General features: G+C 48.8%; 1 protein-coding gene across 2 annotated transcripts in view; it reads left to right on the top strand.

Annotated features, from left to right (window-relative positions):
- TTC39A (tetratricopeptide repeat domain 39A) overlaps nucleotides 1-15,811 on the top strand; it is a 668,968-nt gene that overhangs the window by 636,946 nt on the left and 16,211 nt on the right. For both annotated transcript variants that reach the window (XM_086952421.1, XM_086952420.1), the window contains exon 15: nucleotides 15,410-15,521. In XM_086952421.1, coding sequence (XP_086808547.1) covers nucleotides 15,410-15,521 — 112 coding nt within the window. The remainder of the gene's footprint in view (nucleotides 1-15,409; nucleotides 15,522-15,811) is intronic.

Below are 15,811 nucleotides of genomic sequence, written 5' to 3'. Positions count from 1 at the left end.
GTGTGAACTTTAAAATGTAATGGTCAAGGGAACAAGGAAGACCAGTGGGCTAAATAACAGATGAAGGCTGAGAAATGAGGCAACTCATTAGGTTCCCAGAATTACAAGCACCATGTACTACCTAAGGCGTTTGCAGCTGCTTTTCACACCCATGTGGGCATTTTAGTTTGACAAAAGGGGCAACAGACACTTGTGCAGCTCCTTCAGTGACTTGGGCACTAGCAGTGATATCTTAAGGTGGCATTTCCCTATTATTCGGGATGTAGCCTCATGCAATGAGGAAAATACTCTGCCTCTGCACCCAAACCTCATTATGGACATCAGGGCAGAGGCAAAGAAGCCATCAAGAGGCAAACTTTAATGTGCCTCCGTCTGTAAGGGCATCCTATTGGATACCCCAGATATCCCCCTGCAAGCGGGTACAGTCATTCACTTCACCTGCCTGCAGAAGGACCTCTGTTCTCTATTTGAAGTGCTGACCAGATGCTGCTTTCACTGAAGCAGCTGTTTTAAATGGCTGCTCTGCCTCTGACTAAACTGCTGCACTGGAAGCTGTGCATGATATGTAATAGAATGCACTGTCCCTGTTTGCACCTGGCACACCTCATTAAAGGTGTCTAATGCTGCCGCAGATGTGGCCCTCGGCTAAAACTATTCTGGCTTCAAGATGGGTATCTGCAGTGCTTTAAATGGAAATATAGAAGTGCTGGTACTCCTGTTCAGAGTACCTGTTTGCTCCTGAGAAGTGCCAGCATTCTCCCATTAAATGTATTGCAGCAATGGTGAAACATGCAAATACTCTTGTTTCCAAAAATATAGTGCAGGTACTCAGTACTGAACAGTGACCAGCCCATTTAAAGCACTGGGTATCTGAGAAAAATCTGGTATTTAACTGTGCTTGTTAAAAATTGCTCTGTTGGACAGTAGTCAACACTTTATAGGGGCTACATCCAAGTGCTAGGAAGAGGTTCCCTATTGAGAGGACACAAGGATCTTGTAACATTAGAGGTGAAGCTGTGCACTCTCAAAGAGGTTTCTGGCACCCAGATTTCTGTTTTGAGCTTTTTGTGTGAGACCAGAGAGACTTTTGTCATTTATGTATGCTATTGTTTTTCACCAACAATATAGTGTTTGGTCTGAAACAGTTTCACCTGAAGCATTTGGCATGTTTTAGCAATTAAAGCATCAATCCAGTGTATTTCAAGAGGCTCTTTTGGTTAAAAGAGACTTTACCATGAAAAAACCTTCATCTTGTTGGGCAGCCTTAACATCTTCAACCGGTGGTTTGTCATTCAGAGTTACTCAAGGGCTGCGCTGCAAACCTACCTGGGAACAGGATTCTCAAAGATTGCAAAGGAATCATATCTGAAATTGAGGATGGGTGTTTTACCAGTTAACCAGCACCTTCCCCCTTGGCAAAGGTCAGACACAACCACAAACTGCAAAATCTGCGGCAAATTTAAAAACGATATCCTCCACTTGTTGTGCAACTGCAGAGGCTTTGAGAAAGAGCTCAAAATGCTACTAAAACCAGCCTGGAACATGAGAGGGATCCGAACCCGCAGGCAAGCACTAAAAGCATGCTTTGTTGGAAGTGATATCCAACTAGCATGCTGATTGGTGAAATGTGTTAATATTGCAAAAGCTATGTCAAAATTAACTGTAATATAACAGATCATGCACTGAGATCTGGTTTCAAATGACAGAAGCGGCAACTCTTAAACCGCGGTTCTAACTGGAAATCATAATCAGATACTAATGGAGCACAATGCAGGGCACTGCATTACGGACATGGACAATAATTATAACAGTTAAATCAGGAGTTATTTTTTCATCTGTTTTTACCTCCGTCAATTTGATAAAACTTATAACTAACTGTTCTTACTGTAACATATATTGAAACACTTAACAAATATATTGGTATATGTGACCTAATTTTTAATGTACGATTTTGCAAAGATTTTAATTAATCATGCAAAAAGATTACTTACTTACCAATCTTACTTTCAGTCAAGCCCTTTGCGTTTCTTCCTGTTGCTGATCGCTGTAGCCCGAGTAACAGCAGCGTCTGGGGTCCTGCCTGCCCCCCTCCCGCCGCCTAACTACCTGCAACATCCCGGAGTCGGGCCGCCGAGTGGAGCGTGGGCGGGGCATACAAACTACAACCCCCAGCAGCCCTAGCGGCACATACTGTCAGCTTTGCGCGCCAGGAGGCGCTTAAATTCAGCATCACCCCGGTCGAGTGGGGGAATCTTACTTTCAGTCAAGCCCTTTGCGTTTCTTCCTGTTGCTGATTGCTGTAGCCCGAGGAACAGCAGCGTCTGGGGTCCTGCCTGCCCGCCTCCCGCCGCCTAACTCCCTGCAACATCCCTGAGTCGGGCCGCCGAGTGGAGCGTGGGCGGGGCATACAAACTACAACCCCCAGCAGCCCTAGCGGCACATGCTGTCAGCTTTGCGCGCCAGGAGGCGCTTAAATTCAGCATCACCCCGGTCGAGTGGTGGAATCTTACTTTCAGTCAAGCCCTTTGCGTTTCTTCCTGTTGCTGATCGCTGTAGCCCGAGGAACAGCAGCGTCTGGGTTCCTGCCTGCCCGCCTCCCGCTGCCTAACTCCCTGCAACATCCCAGAGTCGGGCCGCCGAGTGGAGCGTGGGCGGGGCATACAAACTACAACCCCCAGCAGCCCTAGCGGCACATACTGTCAGCTTTGCGCGCCAGGAGGTGCTTAAATTCAGCATCACCCCGGTCGAGTGGGGGAATCTTACTTTCAGTCAAGCCCTTTGCGTTTCTTCCTGTTGCTGATTGCTGTAGCCCGAGGAACAGCAGCGTCTGGGGTCCTGCCTGTCCGCCTCCCGCCGCCTAACTCCCTGCAACATCCCGGAGTCGGGCCGCCGAGTGGAGCGTGGGCGGGGCATACAAACTACAACCCCCAGCAGCCCTAGCGGCACATACTGTCAGCTTTGCTCGCCAGGAGGCGCTTAAATTCAGCATCACCCCGGTCGAGTGGGGGAATCTTACTTTCAGTCAAGCCCTTTGCGTTTCTTCCTGTTGCTGATCGCTGTAGCCCGAGGAACAGCAGCGTCTGGGGTCCTGCCTGCCCGCCTCCCGCCGCCTAACTCCCTGCAACATCCCGGAGTCGGGCCGCCGAGTGGAGCGTGGGCGGGGAATACAAACTACAACCCCCAGCAGCCCTAGCGGCACATACTGTCAGCTTTGCGCGCCAGGAGGCGCTTAAATTCAGCATCACCCTGGTCGAGTGGGGGAATCTTACTTTCAGTCAAGCCCTTTGCGTTTCTTCCTGTTGCTGATCGCTGTAGCCCGAGGAACAGCAGCGTCTGGGGTCCTGCCTGCCCGCCTGCCGCCGCCTAACTCCCTGCAACATCCCGGAGTCGGGCCGCCGAGTGGAGCGTGGGCGGGGCATACAAACTACAACCCCCAGCAGCCCTTGCGGCACATACTGTCCGCTTTGAGCGCCAGGAGGCGCTTAAATTCAGCATCACCCCGGTCGAGTGGGGGAATCTTACTTTCAGTCAAGCCCTTTGCGTTTCTTCCTGTTGCTGATCGCTGTAGCCCGAGGAACAGCAGCGTCTGGGGTCCTGCCTGCCTGCCTCCCGCCGCCTAACTCCCTGCAACATCCCGGAGTTGGGCCGCCGAGTGGAGCGTGGGCGGGGCATACAAACTACAACCCCCAGCAGCCCTAGCGGCACATACTGTCAGCTTTGCGCGCCAGGAGGCGCTTAAATTCAGCATCACCCCGGTCGAGTGGGGCAATCTTACTTTCAGTCAAGCCCTTTGCGTTTCTTCCTGTTGCTGATCGCTGTAGCCCGAGGAACAGCAGCGTCTGGGGTCCTGCCTGCCCGCCTCCCGCCTCCTAATTCCCTTCAACATCCCGGACTCGAGGCCGCCGAGTGGAGCGTGGGCGGGGCATACAAACTACAAACCCCAGCAGCCCTAGCGGCACATACTGTCAGCTTTGCGCACCAGGAGGCGCTTAAATTCAGCATCACCTCCGTCTCCCGGGATGCCGGGCGAAGCCCGGGCCAAGGGCGGGCCCGGTTAAGCCCGTTCAAGACCGGGTAAGACTGGACTGGGCCATATTATTAACAATCTACCATCGAGACGTTGCACTTATTATCTTTCGTAAATGCTCAATTGCCTAAATCTATTTTCCTAACCTATTGTCGCTACGAGGGCTCCCACCAACCCCTAGGTATTTGCTACTACTACCTTCTCATATTGTTGTATTATACACGCTAATTCTTACCATTAATCATTATGAGTACAAGGGGAAGCAGGAGCAAAACGGCACAGGGTGTAGGTCAGATCACAGGCCCGATCGATCAATTCATCACGAGGGCAAATGAGGCGATAGATCAGGGGATTATTCTCCTGGAAAGAAGGGTATCACAGGACTTAGTCATAGCAAGAAGGTCCTCTATGGGCCCCTTGGCGTCAGCTAGAACCCCAATCCAGTCAGGAGTAATCGGCCCACTATTGATGGAAATCCCTGCAGACATCCATAGCATCCCTAATAATGTAGATCTATCCGCATTCCAACTCTCCATGGACTCAGAAATAAGGGAAGACTTAGAGAAATCCCAAGTCTTGGCTATGAGCCCAATTCAATTAGACCCCCAATTCAAGTAAAATCCCCCAAAAAGCTGGAAACGGGGAGGAGGGAGGGAGCTATCCCAAAACAAAGAAATAACAAGAAGAAGAAAGATCTCAAACATTTACCTGCCAAAGCCCCTGCAAAGAACCAAAGACATCGAAACTCCCCCCCTTCACAAAATGATTTAAACTCTATAAATACATCTATAGTCAGCCTTTCTTTAACACCGACTAATGAAGATGCTACAGGTGGGAGGGGGGGGTGCGTGTAATCTATGTCAATCAAATAAACAGCTACTAGCCAGCTTTGGAGAGCTGATTAAGATCCATTTTCTACCCATGGAGCGAACCCTAATGAATATCGAATAACAAATAGCCAAGTTGACTATTCATCCAAACAACTCGGCTAACGTAAAAGTCCTAGGAGTCACTAATGTGGGGGGCAACAAAGGTAATGCTATACAGAAACAGCCAGGGCTATCAACAAAAACTCCTGTAAACATGCCCATCGCACAAGAAAAAACAAAAGTAGCGCAAGTTAATACACAGATAATACCTGATAACCCCAAAGGACCAACCCAGGCAGAAAAACAGAAGTTAACACCACCCAAGACACCAGCACCACAACCGGAGGTAGATTAAAAAAAAGGGAGGGAGGTTTAGGCGTCCCATTAACCTACCACCAGAGTCAAGCCCATTCACGGTGGTCCTCACGGGGGCCCCAGAGCTCCCCGAAAATGTGAGAGAATCCACCTGGTCTCTAAAAAATAAAGTTCAACAATGGCTGAGCATTAATAGACCGCTTCCCCCTTATCGTAATAGTAGAATCTCTATGGTGCGATTAGGAGAAACAAAGAAAAGAATACAGGGGGATTGTATCATTATAAATTTTGATGACCCATGCACAGTTGAATATATTTGCTCATGGCCAGTACTGGCAAAAAAAGAAGGGATTGATGCAAATCGTCTGTCCTTCTTTTATCCTCCTACATATGCCTATGATCAAGAACCCCCGTATAACTCGAACCAATGCTCTGAATGGAACTGGAGTCAAGTAGACCACCGGAATAGAAGGAGGGAGTGGGAGGCCTGACCCTGGAATCCAAGAAGAGAACAAGGTTATTTGGAGGGATGGAGGGGTATACAAACTAACAACCGGTTTTATTGTTTAGAAATGGTAGACTGACCATCACCAAGTTTATCATTCATTGAGACAGACGCTACAAAACACAAGTCACCCACACCCAAAAGGGGAATTCATACCCAAATATATGAGAGGACTTATCATTCATCCATACACAAGCAGGGGAAAAATAATATAGACCCGTCCATTGACCAAGTATCCCCCAGCCTGCACCCTTTAGTACTAAGTAGTGTACCTGGGGGGGCTAATATTCCAACCAATAAATGGGGAGAAGAGCAAGTCCTACTGGACGGCAATCTAAACAATCTTATAGCCCAAAGAGCTAGTGCAGGAATAATGGAGGGTTCAATCCAGTTAAGAGAGGGGTCAACTCGAACTGGGCCAAGTAGAAAAAATCCCAGGGACAATTTGTCCATTGTAACATGGAATATTGCGGGACTTTCTAAAAAAGCCACAGACCCAACTTTTCAGAATTTTGTCAATAATTTTGGCTTAATGTGTTTCCAAGAGTGTTGGGATTTGGAGTCTACCAACTTAGATGGCTTTAGCACCAATTTTACCCCGGCCATAAGTCATAAGTCATAAGTCATAAAATTTGTATAGCGCGCTACATACCCAGAGGGTTTCAAGGCGCTAAGGAAAGGGGAGGAGGATTATTTGTCAAATATCCACGTTTTAAGCTGCTTTCTGAACGCTAGGTGATTCTGGGTGAGGCGAAGGTAAGCGGGGAGTGAGTTCCATGTTTTGGCAGCCAGGTATGAAAAGGATCTGCCTCCCATGGTGGTCTTGTTGATGCGAGGTACAGTGGCGAAGGCTTGGCTGGAAGAGCGAAGTTGGCGGGAGGGGGTGTAGAAGGACAGTCGAGAGTTGAGGCAATCTGGTCCGATGTCGTAGAGTGATTTGTGTGCGTGGGTAAGCAGTCGGAAAGTGATCCTCTTATTGACGGGTAGCCAGTGGAGGTCTCTAAGGTGACCAGAGATGTGTTCGTTGCGTGGGATGTCTAATATGAGCCTGGCTGAGGCGTTTTGGATTCGTTGGAGTTTCTTCTGGAGTTTAGCGGTGGTGCCTGCGTAGAGGGTGTTTCCGTAGTCTAGTCGGCTCGTGACCAGAGCATGGGTGACTGTTTTCCTTGTTTCGGAGGGGATCCAGCGGAATGTTTTTCTGAGCATGCGAAGGATGTTAAAGCAGGAAGAGGATACGGCGCTGACTTGTCTGTTCATTGAGAGTGAAGAATCCAGGATGACGCCTAGGTTCCGTGCGTGGTCTGTCGGGATGGGTGCTTTTCCGAGGGCTTCCGGCCACCAAGAGTCGTCCCAAGCAGAGGGGGATGTACCTAAGATGAGGACTTCTGTTTTGTCTGAGTTCAGTTTCAGACGGCTTTGTTTCATCCATTCTGCGACTTCTTTCATTCCTTCGTGTAGGTTAGTTTTGGCGGTGCTGGGGTCCCTGGTGAGAGAAAGGATCAGTTGAGTGTCATCCGCGTAGGAGATGATGTTGAGATTGTGATGGCGAGCGATGGCCGCAAGGGGGCTCATGTATACGTTGAAGAGGGTGGGGCTGACTGAGGATCCTTGTGGTACGCCGCAGATGATTTCAGAGGCCTCGGACTTGAATGGTGGGAGGCGGACTCTCTGGGTTCTTCCGGTGAGGAACGAGGTGATCCATTCTAGTGCTTTTCCTTGGATTCCGATGTTTCTGAGGCGTTGCAAAAGGGTGTTGTGGCAGACTGTGTCGAAGGCTGCAGAGAGGTCGAGGAGGATGAGGGCGACTGTGTCTCCGTTGTCCAGTAGAGTTCGAATGTCGTCTGTTGCTGCGATGAGGGCGGTCTCTGTGCTGTGTTTGGCTCGGAAGCCAGATTGTGAAGGGTCGAGTGATTTGTTGGCTTCGAGGAAGGCGGCGAGCTGGTTGTTGACAGCTTTCTCGATGACTTTGGCCGGGAATGGAAGAAGCGAGATGGGGCAAAAGTTTTTGAGTTCGGTGGGGTCTGCTGTTGGTTTTTTCAGAAGGGCGGTGAGTTCAGCGTGTTTCCAGTCTTCCGGGAAGGTGGCGGAGTTGAAGGAGCAGTTGATGACGTCTCGGAGGTGCGGAGCTATGACGGAGTCTGCTTTGTTAAAGATGTGGTGAGGGCATGGGTCTGTGGGGGATCCAGAGTGGATGGAGTTCATCAGGCGGATGGTGTCCTCAGTGGAGATTGGGTTCCAGGCGTTAAGGGTGTTAACGGGGGGAAGATGGTCAGCAGATGGTAGGGTGGGTTGGCTTCCGGGTTGGTTGTCGAAGCTGTTGTGGATGTCCGCAATCTTGTTGTGGAAGAAAGAGGCCAGGGAGTCGCAGAGGGTTTGAGAGGGGGTGATGTCGTTGGAGTTGGCCGAGGGGTTGGAAAATTCCTTGACGATGTTGAAAAGTTCCTTGCTGTTGTGGGCGTTGTTGTCAAGTCGGTCCTTGAATGCTGTTTTCTTGGCTGGTAAAGGTAGGAGCTCAGGTGGTCTCTGCATGTACGCTTCAAATATGGCAAACATGACAATAGAGAGTCTGGATTTTGACCGGGACAAGAATAAGAATAAAAATAAAAAACAGGCCTTCATAATGAACGGGAAAGGGGCCCATAGTTTCTTGTTGATTAATCTGTATAATATTGCGAGGGATGACCAACTAGAATTCATGGATGAGCTCTCAAATGCCCTGAAGTGGGGAACGGGACGGGGCAACGTAGAAAGATGTGCCATAGTGATGGGCGATTTTAACTGCCATTTATGCCTGCACAGTGGCACAAACGCTTGTGATATAAGAAGCCTAAATGGCGAACTAAGCACCCACTTTGAACATACCCACTTTGGAAACCTAATGAATAAACTAATGCATGATTGGGATCTAGGCTTTGTAAATGAGCTTGCTGAGCCTATGGTCAACTTCCAACCCACTTTTCACGGGAGGGGGACATATTCCATAATAGATTTCATGCTGATGTCCAATAGCCACTATCGTAGTGTTATGGATTTTAAAAATGAGGATATTGCCATGAGCGATCATTATCCGATTAGTGCAATATTAGATGTAGGCCCTAGGACCAGTCAGACATCGGAAACTCTATACTGTCATTCGATTTCCCTGGCACGCACAAATGGTTATTTAATAAAATGGTCCAAGGTAAACCGGAAAACCTTCCTGGAAGCTCTGGTCATGGAGGATCGCGATCAATTCATGATCTGCCTCGAAGAACCCCTTAACCCGAACACCGTAAAAGTGGCTTTTGGGAAAATAGCAGCCACAATTAAGAAAAACTTGACTAGGAAGCAAAGAGGGCTAAGATTATGGGCTGGTTTAACTCTGAATGCTCAAGAGCCCATAATACTCTTAAAGAGACATTAAAAAGAGTACCCAAAGATCCGATAGAAATCAGAACAGCTCGACTGGCATATAAACAGTCGATAAAGAAGCGAAAAAGGGAACTGAAAGATGCCGCCTGGGAGGCGTTATTAAAAGCTAGCACTCTGAGGGATAGTACGGCCTTCTGGAGGGAAGTAAATGCACCTTTTTTCAGGGATAGGAGGACATACCTCTTAGAAATTGCTATAACAGAGGATGTTTGGATCAACCATTTTACAGATCTATATAAAATGGACGATCTGGTTGAACCACACAACCTCGATCCCTGGTTGATAAATGAAAGTGATTTGCAGAAATGCCCGACAGACACATTCCCTTTACAGATACACTTTTCACTCCCAGAAATAGAACAGGCCATTCAGGAAAGCGCAAATGCCAAAGTCCCTGGGCCGGATGGCATCCCAATCGACATATTCAAAGATAATATGTTTCTATGGGCCCCCCTCCTCACAAATGTTCTAAATAGTTATAGCCTCGAAGGTTTTCCAACAACATGGCAGGAAGCTGGTGGGCATGAGGCGCGTTATCCTGGCTGATTTAGACACAGCGGACCGGGCACTCCGCGAGCTTGAAGTTAGCCGCCCCGGACACCCAGAATTGCAAACGCAAACGGTGGAGGCGAGGGAGAGGGTAGCGGTGGAGGTCGAACGGCTCCGCTGTTTTGATTATAAGGCCTATACGGTCCGGTCTATCGCGGAGGGAGACAGGGCGAGTGCGTTGCTGGCCTGGTTGGCCAACCCTACGCGCCAGTCCCAGACGACGACAAATATGCGTGGGGCAGATGGGACCGAGGTACACACCCAACCGGAGATTCTTAGTTGCTTCCGGCATTATTATGAATGTTTATACCGCAGTCGCTCCGCACATGACCCAGACCGGCTTGATAATTATCTTCGCCCACTGGAGCTCCGCACAGTAGGACAGGAAGTGGCGAAAACCCTGGGTTCCGATATCGACTTGGGGGAGATCCGCGGGGCCATCAAAAGGATGGCGAGGAACAAGACCCCGGGCCTAGATGGCCTACCAGTGGAGTTCTATGCAGCTTACGCTGACCTCTTAGCCCCTCGGTTACTGGTGGTCTACAGGGAGGCGAAGAGGTTGGGGCGACTCCCGAGCTCGATGTGTGAAGCGTTGGTGGTTCCTCTCCTCAAACCGGGCCGAGACTCATCTGACCCGGGGTCCTACCGTCCCCTATCAATGTTGACGGTGGACTACAAAATATTGAGCAGCATCTTGGCCTCGAGGCTGCTGGGACATATGAGTTCCCTGGTGCATGAGGACCAGGCCGGTTTCATCCCACGGCGGAACACGACTATGAATATTCGAAGGTTGTTCCGCTTGCTTGGGGAACCATTTGTGGATGCCCCATCCCCGGTAGTCTTATCGGTGGACCTGGAGAAGGCTTTTGATAGCCTAGAGTGGGACTACCTCCGCACGGTGTTACGGAGATTCGGCCTCGGGGAGGGATTTGTTCGATGGACCGCGGTTCTATATGCTTCTGCTTCGGCCAGGGTCCGATCGGGCCCATTGATTTCATCGCGGTATCCGGTGGAACGAGGCACGCGGCAGGGGTGCTCCTTATCCCCGCTTCTTTTTGCGCTAGCGGTGGAGCCACTGGCGATGCACCTTCGCTCGGGAGCCCACTATACGGGCTTATGGACGGCTGCGGGCCCGCATTATGTTTCGCTATATGCGGACGACCTGCTGCTCTTCCTGGAGGACCCAGTCGACGCTTTGCGGGGAGCGGAACTGGCGCTTACGGAGTTCGGAGCGGTCTCAGGCCTCCAAGTGAATTGGTCTAAGACCTGTCTCTTTCCGGTACGCAGGGGTACCCCCGCCCCTGCGCTACGTAGGGAGATCAGATGGGAGCCCGACTGCTTTAAGTACCTGGGGGTATTCGTTTACCACGACCAACCCGACCTCCTAGATGGGAACATTGCCCGCTGCATTCGAGCACTCCGAGGTTGCATGGACTTTTGGGCCACGCTGCCGCTCTCAGTGGCGGGACGCATCGCCCTGCTCAAAATGGTGGCGCTTCCCCGGTTATTGTATTACTTCCGGACTTTGCCGATCTGGGTCCCACCGGCCACGTTTCGTCGCTTGCGCTCTATGGTGGTCGGGTTCCTCTGGGGAACGGGCCGGCGACGGGTGGCCCTCAATACCTTGATGAGGCCGAAGGACGAGGGGGGGCTCGCTGTGCCGGACTTCGAGAAGTACTATCTGGCGGCGCAGCTCCAGACCTTCGCCCAGGAGATAGCCAGGGAATTCAGGGGCCCGGAAGACGGTAGAGGGACGGGTATGGCCAGGCACGTTCTCTCCCTTTATAGCGCTGCGACAACGCTTGGTCCTGCGGGACTTGTCGATGGAGGAACGGACTATCCGACTGTGTTGGAATCGGGCTCACGCCAGAGGCCAACTAAGAATACCATACGCGCCTGAAATACCGTTGGGGATGCTGACGGCCCTCCCCCACGGAGGGGATTGGTCACGATTGGCGGCCTGGGAGGATTCCGGTTTACAGCTCGTCGGTGATCTGTACGAGGACGGAGCGCTCCTGTCCTTTCAGGATCTCATTGACCGCTTCGGGATCCCCCGGGGCGACTTTCTGCTGCACTCGGCCATTGTGCGAGCGATCCAGGCGCACTGGCAGAACGGGCTGGAGGAACCCCACTTGTCTCAGGTGTGCCAGTACATAATGATGTCGGCGGGCACGGTGAAGGCGGTCACTTGCCTCTACGGCAGGTTGATTGCCGAGGGATTGGTTCCTCTCACCACATTGAGGACTCGCTGGGAGGAGGACATTGGTAGGGAGATCCCGGAGACGACCTGGGCCCAGTTGGTGAGACGTGCCTGGAAGGGCACACGTAGCGCCCGTTTCCAACTGGTCCACTATTATGTTCTCCATAGAGCGTACCTGACCCCGGTAAAGATCAAGCGTTATTTTGCCACGGCTTCAGCGGAATGCCCTAGGTGCCCGGCTCAGGAGGCGGACCTCCTACACATGTTATGGGCCTGTCCAGGACTGACGTCCTACTGGCAGGAGGTAGCGACGACCCTGGAGGAGGTGACGGGGAGGCGCTTATCATTCGATGCGGCGGTGGGGCTCTTGCACTGGTTCCCCCATACCCCCCGGAATAAAATTTCCAGTAAATTTATCGACTTGGGGCTCCTCCTTGCTAAGCGAGAGGTGACCAGGAACTGGAAGGCATGAGCTGGTCCGGCAGGTAGCAGATGGCACAGTGAGCTTTTGAAATGGGCGGCGGGTGAGAGCGCGCTAAGATATCAGCTGGCTTGGAGGCAGGGTAATGAGAAAGCGCAGGAGGCCGCGTTGGAGTGGGAAATGCTAGTACAGGCCCTCAGGGATTATTGTGCCCCCAGCGACTCCGAAAGTGAAGAAGCGACTCGCCCCGAGTCCCGATGAACGTCAGCACTGACAGTCCTATTACCTTCCCCGTGGGTCACATAGTAGATCCTATGTTGATAAGCTCCCTGGCGCTGGTGGTGAGGGGGGGGGGGGTTTCACAGTTAGTAGGTATTTTGAGGGGGGGTTTATTTTGGGGTTTTGGGTTTGTTTGGAAAAGCAGATGACGGACAGTGTGTTATCCGGACCAGCTCCAGCATTCTGCTGACCCCTGTAGCATTTCGCCGCCCGACCCCAGGGTTGCGGGCCAGTTGGCTGTGTACAGACTTTACGGAGGGGGGCCAGAGGGCTTTATTCTGTATATGTTGCTTATAATACGATGCTGGTCGCTACTGTACTGATTTACTGATTCCTGCAATAAAAATATATTTAAAAAAAAAAAAAAAAAAAAACATGGCAGGAAGCCATTGTAATTCCCATTTTCAAAAAAGGAGACAGAATGGACCCAAAATGCAACAGGCCGATCTCCCTGCTTGATTCAATGATGAAGGTAGCTGGTAGAGTTCTGTTGAACAAATTACAATCTTGGGCCACAGAAAAGGGAGTCCTTTCAAAATTTCAATTTGGATTCGTATCGGGACTAGGCACTATAGAGCAATGCCTTAACCTGACCTTGATCACAAACAAATATACGGTGGCAAAAAAGAGCAATCTATGCATGACTTTTGTTGACTTAAGCTCAGCATTTGATTGCTTAAATCACAGCCTACTTTGGAGTACCCTCATAGACCTAGGAATTGATTTGAACATACTTTAATTTATAAAGGAATTATACCGAGAGGCGGGGGCAATAGTTCGATATGGAAATAATAGAAAATGCACCAAGAAATTTCCAATAAAAAAAGGTGTCCGCCAGGGATGCATCCTTGCCCAGTTTCTTTTCAACTTATATATAAACGGAGCAGCAGATCATCTGACTAAGCTGAAAGTAGATTACTCCAAAATCAATGGCATGGCAGTGCCAATATTACTTTATGCAGATGACGCTGTCATAATGTCAAGAACACAATTAGGTCTGCAGAAAGCACTGACTGGTTTTTCCTCATTTATGGGTTCTAGCGGACTCAGGATAAATGTGGGAAAAACTTTTACGATGTGTTGCACGTCAAAAAACAAAGTAGACTGTAACACTTTTTTAAACAAAACAAAGATAAGCATGACAAAGACTTTCACCTATCTGGGTATAGTTTTTAATAATAAGGGATCATGGAACACAGCCATCAATACACGCAACTTGTCCTTTTGTCGAGAAATAGGCGCACTGAAGAAATTTGCTTGAAAATTGGGCGGTAAGCCGGTCCAGATCCTGCTCAATATCTACGCAGCGAAATGCGTCTCTACTGCGACCTATGGCGCAGGAATCTGGGGCATGGCAGACTGCAGAGAGATCCAAATCAGCGAGAATGTTTTTTTGAGATACTTATTGGCAGTGCCTAGATCTATCTCTACTACCATCTGCCACGATGAACTTGCTCGAGTTCATATCACTGACATAATCAAGATAAGCCCAATAATGCTTTGGCACAAGATATGGACCTCTAGTGAAACAGATTTTTGCAAGGATGTTATTAGAGATTGTATGGATCTAGCCGCCTCGAAAAACATATTGTGGCTTTCCTAAGTTAGTAAATTTCTAAATTCTATAGGCCATTCAGAATTGTTCGAAAATCCTACTTCGTGTTCTTTAATCTCAAAGAAGGCGTTAAAAGAATGTGGTCTTTGGTTTGCTGGATGATAGGGGCTCCTATACAGAAGGAAATAAGCCAAGCATTTCCCACCATCACCTTCTATTGTGCGGAGTAGGCTTACAATTATACCTATCACCACTATACTCCGCCTACACAAGACTGCTACTAACAAGGATGAGGACTGAATGTTTCTTCAGGCTGATAACATTCCCTACTGTAAATGATTGGTCTACCAAACTGATTAATTGCCCGTGTGACGATGTTTCAAACCAATCATACATCCATTGCATTTTATTCTGTAAATATTATGAGTGGGGAAGAAAGAGACATCTGGTTCCGCTGTTAAAAGTCTGGAGCCTTAGGCAATGCACACCAGCCTTGATTAAATTATACATGTTACAGGATGAAGTTACTGTGGCAGCAGTGGCCAAGTTTCTGAAGTACGCTGTAAAATGTAGAGCGCCGATGGACTGAACATTTTGTTATAACCATATTTTATCTGTATTGTTTTCTGGTAATACCTCACAGTAGGTTCCTATTAATTGTATACATTTTTAACTATTTGTATAATGTATTAAATGTATAGAAATGCTCTTTTAAAAAATGTATTTAAATGTGCTTTTATGGTTTTTATCTTCAAAAATCGAATAAAGCTATCTTTGAATTGAATTGAACTTACCATCTTCAAGCATGCAATTGTGTTACTCTACACTTAACAGGGGTGGTTTGTGATTAGTGATTGCTTGACAGCTATACACAGCACATGTAAAGATGATCAAAAACTGGTGAGTTTGTTCCAAAACGAAACTTGCCATGAATACATTCAGATTCTTACAGTGAAAAATACTGTAAACAATTAAAAATAAAGCAAGTCGTTTTTTGTGCCTTTAATAATCCATTGCATAAATTATGTTTTGATGGGTCCATTGAGTCTGCCATAACATTGACTCGTCGGTCTGTTACCAACTAGAATTCTTCACTCTAGGAATGCTTCAGCTCTCACCCATCCTCTTCCATTATTGTTTCTTCTTTCTTTGTAGTGTTCTCTTTCAGAGAAATCTCCAATTAAAAAAGTATAGAACTTGTCAGAAAAGTAACAATACAAATTTGAATTACGCATTCCCGCCACTAATATGTGCCCCTCCCTTCCTGCTCTCTTGCAGGAAATGATGTACATATGGAATGGTTACGCAGTGATTGGCAAACATCGCGACCTGACAGAGCGTATGCTGGAGGTCCTAAACAAGGCGGAAGCCGCCCTGCATCAAGCCCCAGGTAATGAGCCCCACGCCCCAGCTTCTCGCTCATAGAGGTTTGGTTTAATTCCAATTTGCAGAATAAGCAAAACAAGTAATTTGGTTTTTATACAGAATTTTATACCATTCTTCTACTGTTCTTAAGTGGTGTTAATAATGTGTTTATATTTCCCAGTGTAATGTTACTTAGTATGCCGACCTTGGAAAGAAGGAAGGCCGGTTGGCCTGGCATTCATGTTTGAGACCTGCAGATCCCCGCCTGTCTCTGCAGTGTTCAGTTAAGCCGCAAAGCCATTCTGCCAGTTAATA

The sequence above is a fragment of the Lissotriton vulgaris genome, chromosome 1_1 (assembly GCF_964263255.1).
Source record: "Lissotriton vulgaris chromosome 1_1, aLisVul1.2, whole genome shotgun sequence".
Classification (NCBI taxonomy): domain Eukaryota; kingdom Metazoa; phylum Chordata; class Amphibia; order Caudata; family Salamandridae; genus Lissotriton; species Lissotriton vulgaris.
The sequence above is the reverse complement of the archived record's forward strand: the minus strand, read 5'-3'. Positions and strand labels throughout refer to the sequence as shown.